We start from the raw sequence: 25,957 nt of genomic DNA, 5'->3' as shown, positions 1-25,957 counted from the left end.
ATGCTCTAGAATAGGGAAGAACTCTAAAAGATAAGGCTTCTGTCTTGAAAATATAACAACTGTTTAAAGTACTTATTTGTAAATGAGTTTGTGTTGTAGCTGTAACTCTGTAATAGAATAGGTTGCAAAGTGTTACAAAGGTTATTACTTACCTTTAAGTTGCTGGTTGCTCCTTGAAAAGTATATAAGTTGCTTTAATAGTGTTCCACTCTTCTTAAAAGTAGTTGTGTTGGTACGGTTTTATTATTCTTAACTGAGTCAGTGTAAAAGCTTTCCAATAGGGTTTACCCACCATGAATAACTGAGTGTTCTTCTTAAAGTGTACCATTGGGTTTTGCTTTCCCTGATCTGCTTCAGTGCATTTCTAAATCAGTCTTGGAGTTAATGTGTCCGAGTTGCTTATAGCCACTCTGAAATGTATATGGGTCCTTACTTACCCTGAACTGCTTATGGCCTTCTTAAAAGTCTGCTAAGAGTACTTACTTACACTAGAATTGTATTCAACACTTCTGACAAATATCCTTGGTTAAACTGTCTATTGCTTTAATAGAAATAGTGTGATTGTTTAGATACCAATAGGTTATACTGGCCTTGAATAGCTGTTGTTCTTCTTAAACTGTAATGTTGGGTTCTGCTTTCCCTGAATTGCTTTAGTGCACTTCTAAAATAGTTTCCTGTGTTCCTAGTTATCCCTGAGTAGCTTAAGGCCCCTCTAGAATGCATACAAGTTAAATGACTCTCTCTGAACTGCATTCTCAAAAGTAACACTGGTGTAACTGTATCCATTCTTGATAGAAGAAAGTTTCATATGTTACAAGATATTAAACTACATAATCACTCAATTAGACCAACACTGTTACAAGTAACACTGGATATTCTGACCAATAGGGTCTGCTGCCCTTGCACTACGTATGGTATTCTAAAAGTCTACCTACTGTGGTATTATTCCCAAAGAATAGCATAGTGTACTTCTGAAAGTATAACTTCAGTTTGACTCACCTCTGGACTGCTGATTGTATTCTAAATAAGGTTATACTTTAGTTTGTTTGTATACCATAAGAAGTTAGATGGTTTTTATAATTGTGTTTATGAGATATGTGATAGTACTTGCCTTTCCCAAGATTCATCTTCCCCTTTATGTATTTATAATAAAGCAGTATTTTTACAATACACAGTGCTTTAGTGTTTCTTTGGAACATATGTATTCTCCAATTTCTTGGTACCAAGCTACAGCCCTCTCTCTCCCTCCCAATATAAGCCTGGCTGCTCTGTCCATGCTACCAACATTCTCAGGTGGTAGAGCCTTATACTAAGAGTGGAGTTTTTATACAGCCTGGGTTATGGTTTTATAAAGCCCTTAGTTTGACTTTAGAAAAACTGTCCTAACACCAGCGTGTTTAAAATAGGACTTCCAGTTGCTGAGCCTCAGGACTGTTGCTGCTGACCGTCTTTATTTTCCTTGCACATCCGGCGCTTTCCTTCCCTCCGAGTACCTCCTTCACCCCCTGTGGCCAGTTTGGAATTTGTCCAAATATGCTTGCTCTATTGATTTTCTTTCAGACTTGAAAAGCAGACCCCGGGAGAAGTCTACCTGTCTTTTCACCTACTAAATAGCATTTTTCTATCACAGACGTTCCCCACTCATAACATGCGATACGTGGAATTATTCTGACCTCTGAAAAAGAGAAGGGCTGCCATATCTTTAGGCTTGCGATTTATAGAACTCCCTCTTCCAAAATGTTAAGTGAAGCACTGGCAACAATTGGACTATACTGTATCAAATACCACCCCCCAAACCGCCAGCGGCAGAGAGCTTGGGCACGGTTTGTTCAGCCCCCACTCCACTAGGTGAGATAAGAAATCTATCGGGCGCCGTCTAACCTTTGGAGGGGTAATCCCCGGCTCCTGGACAAGGAACCCCAGTGGAACGACAACATCTGAAAATAGAAATTGAAAAACACGTTTCACAAAATACTTAGCTGAATGAGGCGGGCTGAAATATAAATGATTGGGGAAAGGACAAAGGCTTAACCTTATAAAAATGTATAGGAGGTAGAAGAAGGAGGAGCAGCCCTATTGCACCATCTACCCTGTTTTAAGGAAAGGTAGTATACCAAAAGTTTTTGGTGTGGGCCGCACACCCTTAATACCCACTTCGGGGTACATATTATATGGATTAAATGCGTTTCATTAATGTCCTTATGCATAATTGATTTGAACATTCCAATATATAATGTATTCTCGGTATTTATGATTTAGTTGACATTTACAACCTGGCTCTGATGAAGGATTTCATTCCGAAATGCATTAGCCACATAGGGTTGCATTATTGTTTGCCTCTGACACAGTATTAGCCTAATTGGTGAAGCTGCACTTTGAAAAAATTGGATAATTGTAATCCAAGAGATATTTGAGAAATAAAGGATCTTAACATAACCATACGATAATTTTTTGATAAAATTTCACAAAACTGCTGAACCCGAAGTGGGTATTAAGGGTGTGCGGCCCACACCGAAGGCTTAAAAGTCTTGGTCTCTTCGCTTCAGTTTACTTACAGTGTCCTACACGGTGGCACTGACCAGTGGGCTGCACCCTACTAATGAACTTTCAACAAATTAAACAAATACGGGAAACTATTTGACATTGACTAAAGCAACAGCTGTGCACTCTCATCCCTTCTTTTTGTCAGTATACCAAAAGTTATCACATGGAACCCAAGGACAGGAAATCACATGTGCTAATACGTCATTATCGATTGATTGATTGATATTTTATTTCTATCGCGCTCGTACACAAGTGTTTCAGAGCGCGGTATTTCTCATGAATCAGTGGCATCTAGTTTGCGGATAATGCCAGGGTATGTTTCGTATCAATCAATTCACACAGCTGTCTGTATTATCAGTAAAAGATTAGAGAAAAAAGATTACCTTTACACTGTCCTCTTCACCCACTGTGCTTTGAGAGGGTGAGAATATTAAGCACTATACAGTTAAGGTAAAATAGCCTACATCCATACTTGACCCTTTTGAGTAAATTAGACAAATAATCGGTTGCACAAAATGGATACGAATTTATGCAACCTATTAAAAGATGCGAAGGTCTGGCAGTTCACCCCACATATGGAAGTAAGTCAGATACATTCAGTTGACTAAAGGAAAGTATTACATTTAAATATTTCAGGTTTACAGACAACGCGTCACATGGATATCCACAAAGGACATCAAGTCTGGGAAGCAAGTAGGGGGCCATAAGTAAGCCCTTTGGAGGCTAGGCAGGATCATTTTACAGTGGGGAGTTATTTATGGGCAGAAAGGTATTCTTTATGGCATACAGTGAACCTAAATCGCCATCTCTGAAGAAGTCAAAGGAGCGCGTTCCAGCATCCTTAACCATACACCGATGCGGTCCTGGGCCCTTCAACAGTGCACAGGGAGGAGAGAACACCTCCACCTTCGTCAGTACACACGAGAGAGGCGACATCTGCACATTTACAACACAAAACAAAGTGCGAGAAACGGGCACTTTCTAAAGTACACCGGCCCCCATCAGCAGTGCAGGGGGTAACAGGAAAAATGCGAGTAACTCCTACAGTACAGGAGGAGGGGCACATAGGAAGTGAGACAATAACATCACCTTTCAGCATTCTGATTGGTGGGGCGGGGGGGGGGGGGAGACAGTGCCAGCACCTTCCACAATGCACATGCAGGACCTACCACATGGGCACCAGTTCCTTCTGTAAAGGACAAGTGAGGGAGGCCATGCCAGCACCTTTTACAGTACAAGTAAGGTGTGTAACGACACAGATAAAACAACAAAAACATGAATGGGGTAAACAGCACAGGCAAGGCACAGTTAAGATGGCATCATATCACCTTATATAACGACCATGTGCGTGGCATGAAAGATCAGGGGAGAATATTGGTGAGGCAAATGCAAGAGGGGAGCAAGACACCTTGAGCAGCACATAAGGGAGACATGGTTGCGAGGAGAGCATAGCATATTGTGCAGCACACAGCCGAGATGCAGGTCAGAAGGGAGCTTGGAACCTGTACAGCACACAATTGAGACCTGGGTGAGAGGGGTGCCTAGCATGTCGTCCAGCAGCCAGGTACGGGAACCAAGTTTGAGACAGAGATAAGAGGACATCAGAAGACACAGGTGAGCTGGAGACCAGAGGGCATCAAAGCTGCAACCCCTGAGGTTCTTTGGAGAGCCACACCTGGACATTTGTCAGTGGGACACCTCTACCGTTCGGCACCTCAGTGAGGGTGCCCAACGGGAAAGGTGTCCTGCTGGCAGGAAAATGTGTGGCGAGCAGGACACCTTACTCTTTACGAACGGGAGAGGTGTCCCGCTGCCAGGACAATGTCCTAAGGAGTTCCGGGCATCAGAGGCGCTCTACTGTTGCTCTGTGTTTTTTTTTGCATGCAGGAAGGGGAGAATAAAACTAAAGCCATACTCTTATTGCTCAACATATTTCTTTGACAATGTGTATAGTTAGTTTACTATGAAAGGCTAGTTTATTATGTAATGTGCTGTGCTTCCAAGGCATTGCTGTAAAAGTATTATTTAAGCACATGCAATTCAAAGCAAAACTTTAATAAATATGTAGATCGACTAAACCTTGGAAGATGTGCTCAGTTGCTTAAAATGTCCACATGCCGGTTTCACCATTTAACCAAAGTGCGTGATCCTGGGCAAATCATTTAAGTGCAGTGTGTCTCATCTGAAGCGCTGTAAGTGATTCACTTCATAGCTTATGTTAATATATCATGCTGTTATTTAAAAAAAAAAACGAATGACCATAGAGTTGTTCCATATAGAATTATAGTGCAATTTAGGTATTTTGCACCACAAAGTTATTTGCCACTTGGCCTACTTATGGCAACATATTCTAAAGTAACTTCCATGGTTCTTCCAAGTATCAAAGACTGATGATGCTCCTTGTGATGTGCTTTTCTGTGAAGTCACTTCTGCTGGTGCCATCCATATGCAAATTAGGAGGTTGACATGTATTTTTCCCCAGTGCGCCTGGACACAGCCCTACTAGATGAGTTCCCTGCATTTGTAATGATTCTGCATTTTTATTTTTTTCGTTATGTGCTAAAATACTATCTACCACTAATGTTAACAAAAAAGTAGATTGGGGCGAGGGCGCGAATGAGACGTGGGGGGTGACGGGACTTTTTTCGTGGCCCGTCCCCCCCCCTTGCAATGCTGGACACTCCCCTAGTAAGAGGGCAGAACAGCATCTTCTGCAGCAAGTGAGAAGGGATCACAGCACTCTGGTGCGAGGTGGATAAAGGTGTTGGGGGGAGGGGAGGGGGAGATTGCACACCATGTACCCAACACAGGCGAGACAGACGAGGGGTGGGGCCTTGCCTGCGAACTTTCACCACTCCGCTGCAGGAGGGGTGCTGCTCTGATGGGATGTCCCTCAATGAGGACTTCCAACTTGTCCGCTCTTTCTGCTGCGAGGCTACCTTCGGGTATTGCCTGGACCCCGAGCCTCTTGTTTGGGCCCGTTTCTGACCTCGGCTGACTTGCCTCAGTTCATTTGGGCTTCTAGAGTTTTATCAGTTTGCATTATTCGTTGTGCCTTCTGTTGTCATGTAGTACTGGCCCCGCAGCGCAAAGATGCTCAGGGGAAACGTTGCTAAATAATACATACATTCATAGATAATACATACATGTGTTATACATGGGAGAAAGAAGGGCGGCTCTGAGGCACAAAGCACAGCAAACGGGTGAGATTGTGGGGTAATGATGAAAGCCGTGCAGGTGAGAACAGACAGGACGCCTGGGCGAAGAAAAAAGCAAGGGATATTCCAAGGAGGCCGGCGGAGGAGGGGGCAGGGGGGCGAGGGGCTGGGAATGTTCACACTGTGCCATGAGTTACACATCAGCCTGGCTGCTATCATCATCAGATTCCAGAGCGATGCATAATGTAGGAAAAAGACAGCCACGTCCAGAAGACTTACCCGACCCTGGTGAAGAGCTTCCCATGGGCATGCAGGAAGCTGAGCAGGAACCTCTTGTTCAGCTGTATGGGAAGGAAAAGGAAGAACAATGAGCCTCCCCCACATTCTCCAAACAAGCGGGGTCCCTGCAGAGCGGATAACCTGGGGATGGGAAGAGCATGCACATGCCAGGGGTCACGCACACACACAAGCGAGCAGGGTACATGCCAAGGAGCAGTGGATGGGCGCGGGAGCGATCACTGCTGGGTTACTAGCAGTCTCTGCTGGGTGTAGAGCACCCTCTGCTGACCACTCTCAGCACTTGCAGGCAATCGGCATCAAGTTCTGACCCTTGGTATTTGACCGCAGCACTCAGTAGCAGCGCAGGGTTCTCTGGGCAGGGTAAGGCTCGGTGTCCTCGAAACCAGAACCCAGTCACCCCACCCAGACACAGCCCCCCCGCCCCCGCGCCCACCCCCCTGAATTGCGGCGCCCTACATCCTTGCACACAAAGAACAGGCCACGGAGGCTGAAGGTACCAAACTAACGCCCTGCGCTTTACACTCCCTGCCAAACAAACAAACACACACACACATCCATACTCTGACCATACACCTGTATGTAGTAAACACATTTTTTAAAAACTGCACAAAATGCAGCAAAAACGAATTTCCCATTCGGCAAAAGTGATGTATACCAGACACACACAGGCCTTCAGCAATGCATGTTACTCCACAACTCGCACTCACACCCAGAAAGGTTCCCTGGGGACAATATAGTGTTCTTTGAAGATATACATTATATTTACCTACAAAAGACAACTACAAAAACAGCATATTATCAAAAAGTATCGCATGTAATCATGTTTCATTGTTAATGTGCCAAGGATTCCTGGCCTCTTGATGGGGGCACTCCCCAGCATGTCCATCTATGAAGACCCACTGCTGGAGAACGTCTCTTTCCAGCAGAGGGCCTGTATAAACAAAGCAACCTCGCATGCCACGTTCAATCATGCACCTGCACTACATGCTTACAGATCACATTTTAGATACTTGATCTATAAAAACTCCGCATTTGTGAGAAAAGTGGACATGCTCTTGTAGAAATCTCAATTCTATATTCGCATCCTGGGAAGGGCCATAGGCCAACGAGGTGGCTGGAAGAGCAGGAGAGAATGTACGTTCTCCGCCGGCAGCTGCAGCCACGGGGACCTTCGCCGGGTGGCGCCATTTTACATTTTGTTTTTTCAATGTGAGGTGCAACAAGGAGCGTATCCCTGTTACCTCCCCACTTGTCCCACCCCCAAAACGAAACAAGCCGCTTCCCTCCCCACTTCCCAAGTACCTGCAAGACCAGAGCTCCGCTCTGGCGTTCCTTCCGATCTTGGCCACCACCATAGAAATGGAAAAGCAGCCATCTTTTTCACCCCCTGAGAGATTAGGATAAACCCTGGGGTGCGAATGGCTTTTACCATGGCGGGGCGGACATGGCCGATAACAGCCCACAGCCCTTGCCACAGGCCTACTATGGCTCGGGCAGGCGTCCCATTACCAACCACGTCCACCACCATGAATCCCCCCCTCCCCCCCATCGGTGGGGTGAAAGACATAAAAACCCAAATAACAGGTTTTGGTAACCAAGCTATCAAGTTAGCTGCTTCGACGTCATCAGGAGCATGTTTCCGCATGGGGTTTATTCCTTCACCATTTCTATATCAATCCCTTTGTTATTGCAGACAGATCTTATCTAAATTTTAGGGTATATTCAAAATGTATTTCCATCCTGTATCAATATCTTATATAGTGTTCCAGTTTAGGAGCCATGTTGCAGTATGTGCCACCTGAAGCATGTTCGAATATGTGTTTAGTTTTCATTAAGTTCTAATTGATTTGATTCAATTGTGTGAGGGGGCAAGTGATTCAACCCTTGCACTCTAGCCGTCCAGATGAACAGTGTGCCTGTCTGTTTTGCTCCTTAAATCAGGCAAATGCTCCCAACCAAAGACAAGGGAGTAACATAGGTAGGTCGGCCCACTGATGCCACCCGCTCTGCTTCATTGGAGCTTCGGCCACTCGCACCAGCTACAAGTGGCACAAAAAGGAGCCCCACTCGAGGCCCTTTTAACCCAAAAGGTTCAAAATAACCCTTCCATTTAGGGAATTACTAGGCCCAAGGAAAGTATGGATTAGAAACAAAAATACCGTTGTACATTTTTTTTAGTTGAAATGCAGTCAAGAATGAAAACTGATTCTCTGCTTACTAAAAAATCCTTTCATCCCAAACTTCCGAAATTAGTGAGTTAAATATTCTCTCCAGAAAACCTTATCCTCATTCCTGCTGACACTACTGTGGTGTACATGTATTCATGTATATATGGAGGGCTTTGTGCCAGAGGTGTACAAGGTGAGAAAACTACAACAAAAATGGTGAGCAAAAACTATTACAAAGGCAAGGTTACATTAGGCTGGTTAAGAGAGTGTAAAGGTTTTTAAGCGAGACAGAAAAAGTTGAAAAGAAAAGAAGGAACGAACAGAAAGAAGAAGAGAGTTTAAGTATCTGGGAGATAGTAAAGCAAACAAACAAAGAGAAACCCGGTTGAGCACAGGGGGGCTTAGACACAGTAAGAAGACATTGTCATTGGGGAACTTAAAAGACAGGGAGGGGGAATACAGAGAGACATGGGAAGCACAGCCAAGACCATGAACACATTTGGAGATGATAGGAAGAAAGTGAAAGAGAAGGCCAGACCCAAGAGATAGAACAAAGAAAGGAGTGAGCAAGAAAAAGAGCCAAGAGGGCGGAAGAGAGTGAATAGAAAACTTGAAGAACGATCAAAGAGGAGCAAGTTGGAAGCGTGTAGGTGGAGAACGTGAGAATACTGAAATGCAAGGAGGCAAGCAGGGAGAGGAAATCAGGCTTTCAGAAAAGGCAGAAAGCGATATAAAGATCTGGGAGGCGTCGGAATGGAAATGGAAAGAAAAGCTGAGTGCAGCAATGATGGAGGAACAGAGAGAGAATAAAAACAGAGGGCCAAGCACCGAACGCACACGTAGCTTTATTTATTTATTGTGCATTTGTAAGGCGCTTATACAGCAAGTCAATTCTGTTTCAAAGCCCCCACAGGGCAACAGGGAGGGAACATGCAGAAAAAAACTAACTTAATATGCCATGTGAGTATTCAGAACGTGCAAGTGCAGAGAGAAAAGGGGAAGTGGGGGTAGATGCTGGAGTGTCCGTGCTCGTGGGGGAGCAGCAGATGTAAATGCCTTGTACAGTAAGTACTATGCAGCGTGGAACCGCATTAGGTAGGTGAGTGCAAATCTACAGGGCGCCGGCAGGTGGGTGCCGAAGCAAGTACTGTGATTAAGCAGAGGTTGAGGCAATTGGGTGAGGAAGGCCAGGACCCCGAAGGACACAAGGGCCCTGGTCACCAATAACAGCGACAGATTGTCAGAGATGGGGAGAGGGGAAGGAAGAGGTGAAGAGGAAAGTCTTGAGGGGCTTCGGCTGTTCCATAAGAGGGAGCCAGCTGAACAAAGATCGGCCACCGGCCTTCTATTTAGTGAAACTCTTTACACAGAGAGTTGGAGCCAGAGGAACGTAGAGGTCTAGGGGGAGAGTATTTAGTAAGAGAACATTGCAGACAGAATGGTCCCTCACCCCAGACTGCCTTGTGGATGATGCAGAGGGATTTTAATTTAATCCGTGCAGCAACAGGGGGCCAATGAAGAGTTTTTAGGGCAGCAGAAATGCGGTCCTTGGGTTTAAGGCCAAGGATAAGTCTTGCTGCCCTAATCTGGATTAGCTGCAGGGGTTGTAGAGTGGAAGAGGGTAGATTCAGAAGAAGGCTATTGCAGTAGTCTAGCCTAGAGAGAACTAGGGATCGGGTAACATTGAGCTTCTGGGGGAAAGTGAGAAAAGGGAGAATTACTTTGAGAAAGAAGAGACGAAAGTGGGACTTCTTGGCAATGTCCTGAGTGAGGGAGAAAGGAGAGAGAGAGAGGTCAAAGATGACGCCAAGGTTTCTGGATTCATATGAAGGAGACGGAGGAAGAGCCCAAAGAGGATGGCCAGAGTAAGGGGAATAAAGAGGGAGCAGGGATTCCCAACAGGAAGCATCTCAGTCGTACTAACATTGAGGCAGAGATCGTTGGAAGTGCAGCAGCGCTGGATGGCAGATAGGCAGTCCGGGATGATGGAAGATGCAAGAGGGTCAGCAGGAAGTTTGAAGAAGAGTTGTGTTTCATCCATGTAACACTGGGAGTTGGGGGAGAAGAGGAAATGAGGAGTGCCAGCTGAGCAAGGCAAGTGTTAAAGAGCCAGGGGGAGAGGTTTGAGCCCTGCAGGACACCACAGGTGGAGAAGGAGGTAGGTGAGGAAAAGCTACCCAGAATGACCTGGGATGAACGGTCAGTTAGGAAGGAGGTCAGCCAGTCAAGTGCCTGCTATGAAATACCCAGGGTATCATGAAGCCGTTTTAGGAGGAGACTGCAGAAGGGCTGGCTAGTTCCCTGCAGATTTTAAAGCATTCAGCTGTGTTGTTGGACGCACAAGAAACCCGTGCCTGGATGTGGGCCCTTTTCTTGGCACGGATAGAGCGTCTGTATTGCCTTTGGAGCAGGTGGCATGCTAGTTTGTCAGAGGGTGAGCCTGAGGTTTGCCACTTCCGTTCCACAGCTCTGCACTTGCGTTTCAGAGCTGCCAGTTCGGAGTCGTACCAGGTATTATGCTTGGAGGCAGGTTTCAGACGGATCCTCATGACTGGGGCAAGAATGTTGAGGGTGTTGGTAATGGCCAAATGGAGGTTGCTGAAGGCAGAGCCGGTGGAAGAGTCTGGGGTGGGGGGGAGAAGGTGGATGTGAAGGCAGCAGCTGCCACTTGTTACATTGGACAGAGGTTGGCAGGGCTGTGGGAGGTGCATTAGATGGCTGAGGGGACCCAGGTGAGAGGAGATAAGAGAATGGTCTGACCAAGAGAGTGGTGTGACCAGAGGGGGAGAAAAAGAGAGGTCAGAATGGATGAGGGCGTCCAGAGTGTTTCCAGCCGAATGGGTTGGGCCAGAAAGGAGAATGGGGAGGGATAGAGAAGTGCAGATGTCAATGAAGAGAGTGGATGCTGTGACAGGGGAGTCCACCTGGATGTTGAAATCTCCCAAGAGGAGGAGTTTGGAGGTGGTTGAGAGGAGGTAGGAACAGAAATCAGCTCATTCAGAGAGGAAGGGTGATAATGAAAGGGGGCCTATAGATGGTGGCAATGGTCAGAGGAGGAGGAGGAACAGATGACCAACTTGCAGACCAGGATCCCAAAGGAAGAGTAGAGCTGGGTGGGTATGATGGAGGAAGGAACCCACTCAGGGAAGATTAAGGCGACCCCACCGTCAGCACAGTGAGGTTGTGGCTCACAAATGATCTAGAAGCCATCTGGGAGAAGGGAGTCAAAAGCAGTGACTGAGCTGGCTTTGAACCATGTCTCGGTAAGGGTGAGAATGTCGAGGTCAGTGTCTTCAAGAAGGAGGCAGAAGTTGGTGGAGTGTTTGTTGGCTGAACGGGCGTTAAGAGTAGCCAGGTGAAGGAAGTCTCCGTCTTTTAAGGTTTTCTGAGGTGGAGTACAGGGGCTTGGTCAGAGGGGGAGGAATAAAGCAAGTGGTAGGGGGAGAGGCAGGTGAAGAAGGAAGTTGATAAGGGACGGCAGGCGCAGGTCAAAGTGGAGGAGGTTGGGTTGAGGACCCTGAACCAAGATAGTGTCAGTGTGGTAGACATTAATGATGCAGCAGGATGAGGAGCCCGCCAAGAGTACTTCCCACTTGGTTCCACCATTAATGGGAGCGGAAGTGAAAGGAGAGAGAGTAGAGATGAGGAGTCCATACATCTGGGGAGGGGACAGAAAAGGGTATGTCAGTGAAGACATGTCTGGAAGTTGTGCTGACATAGGAGTCTGCAATGGGTAGGCCAGGGTTGGCACTCAGGATGTCTTTTTTGTGCTTTTTCCTTCCAGACTTCGAGAGAGAAGGAGGATAGGCGATTGTGTAGTAGTTAGTAAAGATAGGCGAGATGGTGAGCGTCACGCATGGTTCCGGTCCCGTTCTGACTGGGCTACACCACACAAGGCAACAACACCAGTTTCATTACGATTTGAGCCCTCAAATAAGCACCAGCCATCTCCTTCGTCTACCCGCAGTTCGTCTCTTCCATCCCGAAGTTCTCTTTTTAATATTAATATATTCCTGCAGGTTTTCTATCAATGCTTGATGAGATTCACCCGATGTGAAAGTAATTTACTAATGTGTCCCCGCTTATGTACATATTACTAATACATTTAGACAAGATTTTATTACTCTATATTCCCTGTCCCTTCTTTCAATATAATTTCAAGTGCCTTTGCTTCCACACTCACCCCTTCACTGTGGAAGAAAGGATCAAACCAGTAAGGTTGTCAGTATGCCTTAAAATCAGCAAGAAACTGGGTACAGTGGCTACTGCGAGCCACACAGGCCTCGAGTGTGCGTTCTGATGGGTACACACAAAGCAGTACAAGAGGAACCTAGAATCAGAGTGACATTTGGATCTGCCATCACAGGACCATATAAAAGAGTCGATTTGTTTGCCCTTTAATGACCATGCTGGGTTGCAAGACAGAAGTACCCATCCTCATTGACTTGCTAGAGGCCTTGATAGCTCAATGTGGTCTGGATTAAGGAGGAAGGTGCAGTCAACACTACCCAGCACAGTTTCTGCAGGAAAAACTACCACAGGACCAGGAAACCAGTATTGCCACACATTCAGGTCTACACTCTCAGTGGGTGACCAGGGACAGAGCTGTAAAACAGGCAAGGGATATCAGCAAGTTGCTGGTACCCATAGTAACATGTGTTTTGACTCAAGAGCATGACACTGCACGGCAGTCATTTCCATAGCAATGTAATGTTTCATACTTGCTCTACAACGTTATCACAGCAAAGATTTAAAAATGCATTATTTTTCCCTTTGTTCTTTTGTATAATGTATCCTGTTTCTCAATACCCATTCTTTCTCTTAGCAATGTTTTGGCTACAGGTGGTGCAAGTGCCACCACATGCACCAAAACCAAAAAGCAGTGGGGGCAGGGGTGGCTCTCCCATGTACATTCCCTTTATCCTTCTACAAGTTTTTCTTTTAGACATTAAAACATAATTCAGCATGAGGTGGGAGGGCGTTGGGGGTTATGTATTTGTTTACTTAATCATACTGTTTTACTTTCAATTCTCTGAGAAAACCACTCTGAAGGGTCTGCACAAGAAGGCTTTGCTTCAGAAACATGAATAATGCTGGTAACCCAGAGCTGTTAATTCCCATAGATAGCCATACTTGGATAAATTTCCTTACCGGAAAGTTTAAAGGTGAAGTGTTAAAACTTGAAATCTGCCCAATAACCAACATGAAAATATGTAGGGAACATATACTGTTAATAATAAAGAAGTTAAAGAACTCTAGAGCCCCAGGACCCGATGTCCTTTGCAATATTATCTTAAAAGATAATCCAGAAGTTTGGGCTGACATTCTGTTAATTATGTATCAGAAAATCATAGATACCGGAAGGATGCCTAACTCCTGGAAGACCGCTAACATCATACCTATATTTAAGAGTGGTCAACGCAATTTGCCAGAGAATTATAGATTAATAGCACTTACGGATGTTCCTAGTAAAATCTTCTGCACTCTGATATTAAAAGAAATCAATAAGTGGATCATTAGCGAAAATATACTAGATAAAGCCCAAACAGGCTTTAGGAAAGGCTGTGCAACGACAGATAATATCTTTATACTAAATACACTTATTGAGCAGGTTAATCAAGCTAAAAATCTACCATTATATGTTCTCTTTGTTGATTTTACCTCCGCCTTCGACTTGATAGAGCGGGGGCGTCTTTGGAAGAAACTCGAAGCTCGAGGCATGCCTGCAAATTTGTTATATCTGTGCAGGATGGTTTATGATGATAGCAAAGCCCAGATACGCTTAGATAATCGAGGAAATCTATCTGAACCCTTCAATATCCTAAAAGGTGTGAGACAAGGTTGTGCGTTAGCGCCCATCTTTTTCAATCTGTTTATGTCCGACTTTGGTAATATCTTTAAAGATAAAATGAATGCTTTTCCCGAAATCGGCTCCCATAAAATGGGGTGGATCTGCTATGCAGACGATATAATAATCATGGACAACACATATGTGGGTATTTGTAATAGTGCCTCGGCCCTAAGTGAATATGCAGAGACGAATGGTCTTATAATTAATCTAAAGAAAACTCAATTTATGAGCTTTGGGGCCCATTGCTGTAAAAAAATTTCCATATTATGCTCATTGGGAACAATAAAAAAAGTTAATAGCTATAAATATCTTGGCCAGGAAATATGTGGTGAAAGGAAGAAAATGAATCCACTAGTTCAAAAGAATAAACAAACCAAGATAATGGCAACATTAACAGCTGTTGTAAACTTCTCCAAAAAAACAGCAGGATTTAGCCTACTGGGAATCATTAACCTATATAAGCAAAAGCTGGTGTCAATGTTCCTGTATGCTTTGGAAGCTTCCTTCTCTGATTGGTCGGATTGGGCGGATGTGATGGAAGGTGTGATATGGAGGAGAATATTAGGCCCCTCTAATTATACACCTATCCAGGCTATCCAGTTAGCACTGGGGCTGATATCTCTATCTACCCAAATCGACAAACAGAGCAAAGCTCTATATAAAAATGAAATATGCACAGCAAGGTTCACTACTGCATATAGTTCATGATGGGCTTAAGGGAGGAAATATGTGGGCTTTGAATAATTTCCAGAAAAAAATCGAGGATTTCTTTGAGAGAACTGCTTTTGTCCCTAAATCGGAATACGGAGAGGGGGCGGTGTTGAAGTCCCTAAAAGATTCCTTGGAAAAGTGGGACTGGTTTCATAGTAATGATAGGGTTGCAGAATTTGGCTTTTTAGGTTCATATGCAAAACTTCCTTTCCTGTATAAAAAAATCTCAGTTTTATCTAAAGCTTATGCCCTCAAAGGTTAATCGGAAAATCTTCCTGGATATGAGGCTAAACGGACTTAATGTTCTCGGTGTGCGAGGTGCCTGGTTAAATATCCCGGAGGAAAGAAGAATGTGTAGACTGTGTGGCAGTAAACAAGAGAAAGAAACCATAAGACATGTGATAACCTGTTGTAAGAACATGAGCTCTATATATGAGAAATATTTTGAAAAATATCTAGCAGAATATGAACATGATTTTAACCATATTGCTAGTGAAAGGTTTTGGTTGAGATGTTTAGCAGGGTGGAATAAGAATCTTATAATTGCAACCACTCAAATCTGGAAGGTGGTAAACTTCCGTCTAGGGCAGTTTGAAGCAAATGTGAAATTATTAGCAGATTTATAGGTTGGCTCTATATAAGAGTAGGGCTTGACCTGAGCTATAAAGTTTCTCGGGGGATAACCCACTCCTGAAAAGGAAATGAATGGGATCTAGCTACCTGCAGGAGAAACATACATAGGTATGTCAATTTAACAATTTAGTGCAAGTAAATATGAAAGCCCCTTAGTTTTAATTTTAATAATTGTACCTAGATCTGTGACAGATGTAAATGTAGGTACTTTTATCCTTATCTTTTATTCTTGCTGTATGATACTGACTTTGTATGAAATGTTTGGATTTCCATTTTAATTTGCTACTTGTATGTTTATACTGTTTTGTGAAAAGTTCTTTTGAACTGAAACACAATAAAGAAAAGAAAAAAAAGAAGGCTTTGCCGTCCAAGAGGAGTGAAATCCCATGGTCTGTTCATGGTATATTACGATGGATGACTCAGTCCCAGGTCATCAAGAGGATGCTGTCCCACCTCCATGGAGAAGTCTTTCTACAGTTAGCAGGCAAGTTCTTCTAACCGAGTCAATATATGTTATAGAGCGACTGACTCCCTTTAACCATATTTTTAACGTGTGTGATTACTGCGAGTAAAAAAAAAAATGCTGAACACAAAAAAAATTCTCTCGCATATGTCACCACAACTATATGCAGGGGGGACCCCTTCAGTCCCCCCATACGCCCCTTATATTTTTTTATTACCCCAACCCACCCAAACACATACCAATGCGTGGATACATGCTCTTGCAAATTAGGCATTTTTAGGGCCGGCCTTTTTGCATTGGTACCCTTTTATGTGTACTAGTAATAAACTCCAGAATCAAACAGACTCTCGCTTTCTCGACTTAACTCAGAAAGTGCAGCTAAATACCACAAGTGCTCCAACAAGTACTTGGATTTGTGCGAGAGAGACTAAAGAACACACCAGAGCTTTACTTGAAAAACAATAACTAGGACAGTGCCATGGTGTCGGCTCTGTCAAAGGAGGGGTAGCAGGGAGAGACTGACCCCCAAACACCCCCAGGGAGGCAGAGTGCCGGCAGGTAGACCTGCTCCCAGCCCCACCTTACCTTCAGCACCATTGCCAGCAGAAACGCAAAGGGGACGCCAGAGAGAACGGGACCTTGCTTCGGCCGAGCTGCCGAAGGAAGACTGTGGCTGTTCCTGAAGCAGAGGAGAGGCATGCAGCTCCGGTCCCGGGGCAGTCTATGGTGCCCCGGCACTATGTCAGAGGGATCGGACTGGCCTCAAGGAGTAGAATGGGCGGAGTAGAATGGGCAAGGCCGGATGACCTATGAATGCCGCAGAGGAGCCAGCAGGACCGAGCAGCACCGTCAGAGGTCCGAAATGGGAGGCAACACAAAATTGTAATGTTTACAACATTCCCCATTTTAATTAAAATAAGGGGTTTGGATAAAGGCCTATCTGTCCCTATCCTAACGACAGTGTCCCTGCCTCTGAAACTTAAACGAAAGCAAGCTGATCTTGTGTCCAAAATATATCTGACCCTCACACTAAAGGTGCAAGGTAAACATCTCTGTTTCCAACTCAACAGAAAGATGCACACATTCAAATGTGTAATCCCAACAAAGCAATCCTTGTGTCCAGGGGTTGGTTGCCTTACCCTGAACTATTTCAGGAAAATTGTTGGAAAGTGTTTTGTTCCAACAGTGTTCTGTAAAAGTCAATGAAAATGTCCCTTTCACAAAATGCTATCCTCAAGTTGACGAAGCAAATGTCTCTTCCATAGACCTTTCTCAGGATGGCAAAACAAATGTCTTTTCCACAACACTGGTTGGGATATAGAAAAAGGAAGTATTTTCTAATTAACAGGATGGTAAACAATTTTAGATTCAAAAACTGTATGAGATGACAAAGTTTCTCTTTCTCCCAACTGTTCAAAAATATGAATTCCTGGTATACTCTTCTGCCAGGAATTTCTCAAATTAATCTCTAGATATCCTGGTGTACTCCCCTGCCAGGAATTGCCCCTTGCTGCTTCTTGTAGACCCCCTGCTGTACTCTCATGCCAGCTATCTCTTTCCAACAAGGACTCACTGCCTGATGCATATCATTCACCAGGTATTTGCTACAATGTTCATTTCCCTTTAAAGTGTAACAAAGTTTCACTTCACTGTGTATACCTTGTTGACTCCAGGTATCACTTGCTCCATCTTCCCCCTTATTCATATTCCACATATGGGGTCTATTCAAGTTCTGTGTGTCAACTTCCTTCTTAGTGTCTTTTGGAAACGTGTGTTCAAAGTTTCCCCAAATTGACATCTCCTATAAGGAGATTTGTACCCCGTTTGCCCTTGTCCTTCAATTCCACATGGTCGGTATTAAAAATAATTCTCCCAAGTGTTCATTGACTTGTCAGCATGTCCAGAGCAGTCCCCCAACTCCCCCGCCACGCCCAACTCCTCTGGGTTGACTCACTGGTGTAACATGCAGCTGCGGCGAAGGGTTTTCATTGGGTAGGCTTCTCCTTTCAGAGAGAGCCTCTTTCAGTTCCCGAGTTCGCTTTTCACCCTTTCGCTGATGGAACCAGTGCTACTCCACAAGACCACGTCACCTCAGGTCCCGCAGTGAGTGTCTCACTTCTAGCGGTACCACCAGGGCACCCGCTAGGACTTTACCGAAGTTCCTCTCCTCCGATATGATACGGCTCCAGGCGGCTGCCTGTAAGAGTAGTTCTTCCTGCACGGCTCGTCTCAGTGAATCTGCCTCTGGGTTTGCTTCCCGGTACACACTCTCTGCAGCTCTTCTCTCCTTTCCTCTCTGCTTTCAGGTGATTTTCAAGTTTAAATGTCCCGTGCAGCCGATTGTGAACCCGCCAACTATACCGCATATTGTACTTGGTATTACTTTAATTCTGCATGGACGCCTTGTTCCTCTTCTTCATCTCAGTCCTTGAGGCTTTCTGGGACTTGAAGTCCAAAGGAAGTTTAGACGGTTTTAAGTTACATTGTTGGACCCTTTTGTTTAACTAGCAACCAGCAAACATATGTTCAATGTGTTTTAGAGGTGTTATGTGCACGTGAAGAGTGAATAGAGTTCTGTTTGGAATGTTTGGTAGACGTAGGTTTCAGGGTTTTACAATTAAAGGGCTCTGAATAATGACAACAGGCCATCACAAACTCTGGAATTAGGGGGGGGTTCTTCACAGGAAAGGGAAGAATACTGCGTCTCTGCTGTTGGAGTCACCACTTCTCCCCAATAGCAATCTACTCCCATGTGATCCACCCCCAGGATAACACCACTAACCTACCATGGAGCAAATAATATTAAACTTAATTACCCACTACCCCCACCACGGATCATCATTAATGCTAGAGACCTCCACAGAGGCCATAGTAAGCCAGGCCCATGAAACCACCCGGGATTCTCAATTGTAATTGTTTTGTAATTGTTTATTTGTAAAGCGCTTATACACAAGTGAAGTGCTTCAAAGCACTTCAAGGCGGGAAGGGAACAAGGGAATACAGTAGTCATTCTTAAGCCTTGAAGTTTCCGAATGATTGAACAAAAATGAACTAGCATACTAAGCCTGAGGCATTTCTACTAGCGCACGACAGAAGGGAAGTAGAGAAGGGCCGGGGGAGCATACAATCAATAGGCTGCTGCCCTAGGCTTAACGACTTGTCAGATAGTACAAGTGCATGAGAAATAGTGTGGAGAGAAAGAGGGGGGAAAAGGACATACAGAACAATAAACTACTGTACAAGGTCTGGCAACATTCAGATTGATTGATTGATAGGTCATCATCAAAATTCGCTTATGCACAAGTATTTCATGCGCAACCTAGCTAGGGAGGGGACACAAAGGGAGGATGGGACAAATGATCTTGCTAGGCCTAGTGCATTCAAGGTTGTGCAAGTGCGCAGACAGGAAGTGCGAGGGAGGAGGAGGGGAAACAAAAGTGCCCAGTCAATCAGGAGCCTGGGTTAAGTGCAGAGAGGTTGCCTCTCATATGGAACGTATTCCGAGTGCAGTAGTGCAAGGCAGAGTGCAGAGGCCCGGAGGCAAGTGTGGGACGGGAGGGGGAGCCTGGGACCTGTGAGGCTCTGGAGGTGCACCAGGCGACCAGTCAGCGAAACTGAGCAGAGTTGGGGAGAAAAAGGGATGAGGGAAGCAGGAGGAGGAGAAAGGAGGTTAGCAGGGGAGAGGGAGAGCGAAAGAGGGAGAGAAGAGGAAGGTCTTGAGGAGTTTCCGGAACTTGAGGAGGTCCGTCTCAAGACGGAGAGAGGCTGTTCCAGAGGGAAGCACCAGCAGAGGATAAAGGTCTATCACCAAATCTCGGTTTAGAGAAACAGCTCACCCACAGAGAGTTGAAGGAGGCCAAGCGGAGGGCTCTAGAAGGAGAGTATTTAGGAAGAGAGCGTTGTAGGTAGTGCGGGCCCCAGCCCGATAAAGCCTTGTGGACTATGCAGAGGGACTTGAACTTGATCTTTGCCACCACTCGGAGCCAGTGTAGTGATTTCAGAGCCGCAGAGATGCGGTCCCTGGGCCTGAGGTCAAGGATAAGTCTTGCAGTTCTGTTCTGGATAAGTTGAAGAGGTCGAATGTAGAAGTAGGAAGATTGAGAAAGAGAACAGTAGTCCAGTCTAGAGAGAAACAGGGCTCTGGAGACTGTGAGCCTCTGGAGGAAAGTGAGAAAAGGTAGAATACTTCTGTGCAGGTGCAGCTGGTAGTGGCACTTTTTTTAGAGATGTCCGAGATGTGAGAAGAGAAGGAGAGAGTGGAGTTGAAGATGGCCACCAGATTTTTTGCCTCACTGGTTGGTGAGGGCGAAAGACCAAGAGAGGCCGGCCAGAGTGCAAGCGGGAAAGCGGGAGCAGGGGTCCCAATGAGGACGATCTCCGTTTTGCTGGCATTAAGGCAGAGATCATTGGCGGCACACCAAGACTGAATTGCAGACAAGACACGTCAGGGATGAGCGAGGAGGAGAAGAGGCTCAGGGTAGCCTGAAAGAGAGCCGTGTGTCATCTGCATAACACTGAAAGTTGAAGGTGAATGGAGAGATCCTATGGGCCGAAGAGGCCATGTAGACATTGAAGAACCGGGGGGATAGATTAGATCCCTGGGGAAGACCACAAGTAGAGGGTGAGAGCGGAGAGAAAGGACCCAAGTTCCACCTGGGAAGGACAATCTGAGAAAAAGGACACTAGCCATGCCCAGGGTATCACGCGGACGGGAGATCAGGATGTTGCGGTTCACTGCATTGAAAGCAGAAGAGAGGTCAAGAAGGATGAGGACAGAGGGAGAGTTAGAGTCAAGATTTGACTCTTAGAAAAGATAAATCCACTAGGCCGCCAGGGAAAATATTAAATGAAGGCCTCCTGACAGGCCCTCCAACAGCCACTACAGGCTGCAGGTTGGAAACGCAGTCAGACGGCATGGAGAAGGGGGCAGGGCTTGCAAGCACTTAATAAGCCTCTCCAGGCCTTAAAAGGTCACACCCCCTAGTGCCAGGTAAGTTACTGGTCAGGGTAACTTGCCCAATAAGGGGAGGGTGCACAGGCTATTTAAAGGTAAGAATGTGAGCTATTTATGGGTTAATTGGGTGGGGACAGAAGGTAGAGGACGACGCTGAAGAGACAAGAGGAGAGTGCGGAAGGAGTGTGACGGTTACTGGAGAGAGGTGTCTGCGGAGTATTTGTGCGTCAGAGGAAGGAGCGAGTGTAGTGGCGGTAGAGTTGGAGTAGAAGGAAGTTAGTAGTTGGGAGGGAAGATATTGGAGTAGCGGTAAGGACAGGTAATGGTAAGAAGTAGTAGTAGTAGCGGCTGTAAAGAGTGAGACTAGAGAGAAGAGGTAGTAGAGCAGTAGTAGCAGCAGTAGAGGGGTATTAGTAGTAAAGAGGCAGTAGTAGCGAGAGGGAGTAGTAGAATAAGGAATAGTGGTAAGAGCAGAAAGGTGGTAGTAGTGGTAAGGAGACAGTAGTAGGAAGGAGGGAGTGGCATGGTAGTTGGTGGTAAAACCAGTAGTGAGACAAGGAGTAATAAATGAAGTAATATCAAAGGGTGGAGGTAGGAAAGCGGAGTGTAACATCGGCGGGACAGTAGAGTTGTGGCGGAAGGAGAACATCTTGCGGCCCAGTGTAGAGAGGAGGGTCAGGTGAGATTGTGCATGTGTGGAGAGTGTGAGAAACCAGAAGGTGTCTCACCCGCTAGTCCCCTGGAATCTCTCTCCCAGGTGGCCAGGGCACGGCCATCACCTTTGGATCCAGACCCTGGGGGTGGACCAGTGCGCGGGATGATCACCGTGAGTGGTCTTTGGAGCATGGGACACCAGATGGCGAGCCGTGGCATCTCCCCCACACCACCTTGTAACACCGTCACCCCATCCAACCAGGTAGGATACCTGGAAACTTTATCCCTCCCCACCTTCCCTACATGAACACGTTCACACAGACAGCCCACTCTAGGAGAAAACAGACTCATACCCGAGCAATCCATCCGACATGTCCCAATACTATGGTCAGGCAAAGTAAGGCAATTACTATTCGACAACTCACACCTGACTTTCATTAAGCTTCCCTGCACGGATAAAAGGCAGAACATGAGAGCACACTAAGTTGGGGAAAACAATGCCAGACTGGACTGTGTTGAAGCGACGGTTGCAAGCGGCAACATTGTATACAGAGAGGTGAACCACGGTGCGTGTGATGAAAGATGTGAGTAAAGCTTAATTGCTGATGACAGTTTGAACTTTGAATGCAAATTGTTGCAGAAAAACCCCAGACAACAGAGTGGTCCAGAACTGCAAAGGTGCTCAATCGAAAGTCCCCAGTGGGAGTTTAAGCCACGGAGAAGTGGCGGGAATCAAAGGAAAGTAAAGTAGAGGAAATTGTGAAGCAAGAGAATAAAAGTGGTCATGCGAGGGTCTATGGCAAAATCCTTCTCACAATCGAAAGTCTTTGATTCCATGAGAATAACAGAAAAATAAGTTTGTGTGGCTCGATCTGACTGAGTCAGACCAATGACGAAAGTGTATAAAAGGGGGTCCAAACCCGACTGAGGGAGACCCAGGGTGAAAAGTACATCCAAAGACCTTGTGAAAAATATTGCCATACAAAAATATTGCCATATTTTTCCGGCAATATTAAGGCATGTACCTGCGGGGGACACCCCTGCAACCCCTGCATTATTTTTAAAGGAGCGGGGGACACCACCGCAATCCCCGCTCCAAAGGACCCCAAAAAGGCCCCCCCCGCATAAAATATCACTTATGGCCGTTCCATACGACCATATATACGGCGATATTTTTGGTGGGGATAATATGTAGTGATACCAAGAGACTTTGGTGCAGAAGGCCCGGATATTTGTATCCTGAACTGCATCCTCGTGCTGCAGAAGCTAGAGTCTGTGCCGTGTTTGAGTGTGGCATCTTGCCCTGTGCCTAAAAAGTGGGGAAGGGAAGCTAATCATCTAGCTGTCCTAAGATGTTTTTTTGAACACTTTCTTTTGCATACATCATTTTCCTACACCATTTGTATTTAGAAGTAAGGATTGGCAATAGGTTTATTAGTATAGGCCCTTTTCATTCGGACAAAATTCCAATAGGACTGTGTTATTTTTAATTTGATGGTTGTAGCTTGCTCCAATCCTTTGAGTTAGGGTTAGATAGGCGTTCATCTAACCCATTGAAGATCAATAAACACCCTTGAACTGTGATCACTTTTGTTTATCTTTTTTTACTGTTTGATACCATGCCTTCCTTACAAAAGCAAGAGACCCTGTGTGGAAGGCACTATCCCAATAACTCAGTTAGAAGACTAAGCAGGATTAGGTCAGAGAGATCTAGAAGACACTTAAGGATTAAATCAGCCACCTACTTAAGAAACCAACAGTAGCCTAAGGTAGAAAAAGATAAATCAGTGTTACATAGCGATAACACTAACAATCCCTGTTAAGGATGCCTGGGCTAGCTAGGGGAGTAAAAAATCAATAAACACCTTTGGATGAACACCACGCTCTGGTACTCCGCGAACACTGTTCAGCAGCTCAGGGTTTTAAAATTTCTCTGCGGATGGGGATTTTGATGTCTGGAAATTCTGGCATGATCCAAGGTAACAAACAGCAAACAGATGTGGGTGCAAGACCTTCTTCTACGAGCACACATGAAAGTCAAATACCTCATTCCATAAGGAGGAGCTGCATTGCTTAGTCAAAATGGCACATTACAATTTAAGGCACTACAAGAAAGCTCTTCACAGAATTGTTCAATGAACAGATTACTCAGTTCTACAGCACTTCTAGGGGATTATCACTCACAGCCAATATGCATCACAAACTGCTGCAGGTAGGCAAAGATAAATCTGGAGGATCCAGGGTACTTCTCAGGGGTGGGGGCGTGGCACAAGGATTCTTCTGGTTTTCCATTGTGGCTTGACTCATAAAAGGAGCTCAGACAGGATACATGCACCATCTTTTCGGAAGACTGTTCATAGCAGAGGCTCAGCTTTGATCCACATGCACACAGGCAGGTGGCTCTGTAACCTGGAGGTTACTTCCACAACCGAGCACGCCACAGACATGAGGTGCTTAACAAAATCCCAAGATTTATCTTGGCAGGCTCAGGCAGGCTTCCTTGCAGAGGTTACACACCACAGGCAAGTGGAGCAGGAGCCTGTTAATGTCTTATTTACACCACCCCATTTTGAAAGCCAACAGCCTCACTGCTTTGGATGTGGTCTTTGGTACACCTTTTGCAAAAGTTTAGTGTCCAAATGTTTTCCGTATTTTTCACATTTTACTTGCCACAATGTATTGAAAACAGACGGACTGATAGTCCAGATTAAGCTTCAGCTGTGTTCGCCTTGGTTTCTAAATTGTTCAGGTGATATTGACAAGGTTTTGGCACAGACTGCATTCTGTTTTTTTCTCAATGCAAGGAATGCATGGTACTGCACCCAAGATATGTAACAATATCTTTAGTCCTGGGAGGGTACTCATTCACGGCCATCCTTTGCGTGGGGCAAGAGGTGGCCATCCATTTTTTAATACATAAAGTAGAATTATCTGCCTTTAACCACACGCAAAGTGCACCCTTGGAAGACTAGTTTGAATTGCCTTTTTCTTCACTTTTGAAAACCCAAGGAGAACACCCTTTGAATTACTTTGATCCGGAGGCGTTAAAAAGGAAGACATTTCCCAGAGGAAACTAGCAGAAGGTTTGCAGGGTAGCTAAATGAGCATGGGGACAAAAACCCTCCTCACCAGCAGCAGCTGCAAGGAATTTTCACAGCCTGTTGACTCTTTTTATGCTCCCTCATAAGCACAGGAGATGAATGGCACTTTGTGTTGAGACCACATCATATTGTAAATTGCAATTCATATGACATTAATCCCTATTGCTGTGGGGCATTCAGGGCTTTGGAAAATTCAGAGAACGATAATAGTTTCTGGTGAGAAAAGCTAAGCATGGATTGGATGTCAGCTCAAATGAGGTGCCACTGAACTCTAATAGAGCCCAACCAGTGCGATATATTTTGCCCAAGAAGAAGGAAACTGCATTTAGCCACGTTGGGCCTAACAAAAATGCAGGCCATTGAAAACAGTAACAGTAACTGCCAACGCTGCCAGAACGGGGAAAACAAGGAAGTCACCTGATTCTTTAGACAGCAAAGCCGATACGAGCTAGGGCGAACGGATCATAGCTGGAGTGCAGGTATAACAGCATCCGCCCCCAAAGAGAGCGGCAACCCCCTAGAAGCGTGGAAGGCCCGTAACAGATCAGGTGAGTGAATGTTACTCAAAGTTTCCCAGGTCTGCTCCTCCGGGCCATAGCCCTTCCAATCACCCAAATAAAACAAGGAACCCCTAGAGACCTTGACGTCCAATATACGGGCCACCTCGAATTCTTCCTCCCCATCAACCAGAATAGGAGCAGACCAGGTCTAGAGACGTGTGCCAGGTGGACAGGGTTTGAGCAGGGACACATGGAAAACCGGGTGAATATGCCAGGATGCAGGTAAAGATAATCGCACAGCCACCGGATTGATCACTGCAGAAACCTTGTACGGACCCACGAAATGGGGCAACAAAGACCTCTTGCCGGGGATGCGCAAGTGGCGTGTAGACAACCAAACAGACATACCCACATGATAGGTGGGGGCCGGTGCGCGGTGATTATACGCGAACTTCTTTGCCCGCACTTGAGCTCGTAACAAGTGGGAACGCACGTCTCGATGCACCTGGCCCAAGTCCCGAATACAAACCAAGGCTGCCGGGTTGTCCAAAGGCAGCGTCAGGTCTAGCGGGAGAGCGCGTGGATGAAAACCATACAGGCCATAGAATGGAGAGAATTTCGTAGCAGAATGCATGGAGTTGTTATACGCGAATTCAGCTTGAGGTAAGGCGGTCAACCAAGTAACCTGGTACTGAAGGCACAGACAATGTAGATACTGTTCCATAGTAGAATTCATACGTTCCGTCAAGCCATTGGTTTGCGGGTGGTATGATGAAGAGTACCTGCCGTCCACTCGCAATATAGCAGTAAGGGACCGCCAAAAACGAGCGGTAAATTGGGACCCCCTGTCGGATATCAAAACCAAAGGCAGCCCAAATCGCATGAAGACGTTGGACAAAAACAGCTTGGCCAGAACTGGT

At 45.6% G+C, this 25,957-nt stretch overlaps 1 protein-coding gene across 2 annotated transcripts in view; it reads right to left on the bottom strand.

Moving 5' to 3' along the window:
- Positions 1–25,957, bottom strand: part of SMG6 (SMG6 nonsense mediated mRNA decay factor) — a 1,575,243-nt gene that overhangs the window by 1,203,958 nt on the left and 345,328 nt on the right. For both annotated transcript variants that reach the window (XM_069615353.1, XM_069615354.1), the window contains one exon: positions 5,982–6,043. In XM_069615353.1, the coding sequence (XP_069471454.1) occupies positions 5,982–6,043 (62 nt within the window). The remainder of the gene's footprint in view (positions 1–5,981; positions 6,044–25,957) is intronic.

The sequence above is a fragment of the Ambystoma mexicanum genome, chromosome 9, assembly GCF_040938575.1.
Source record: "Ambystoma mexicanum isolate Mex_15411 chromosome 9, UKY_AmexF1_1, whole genome shotgun sequence".
In the NCBI taxonomy this organism is placed as follows: Eukaryota; Metazoa; Chordata; class Amphibia; order Caudata; family Ambystomatidae; genus Ambystoma; species Ambystoma mexicanum.
The sequence above is the reverse complement of the archived record's forward strand: the minus strand, read 5'-3'. Positions and strand labels throughout refer to the sequence as shown.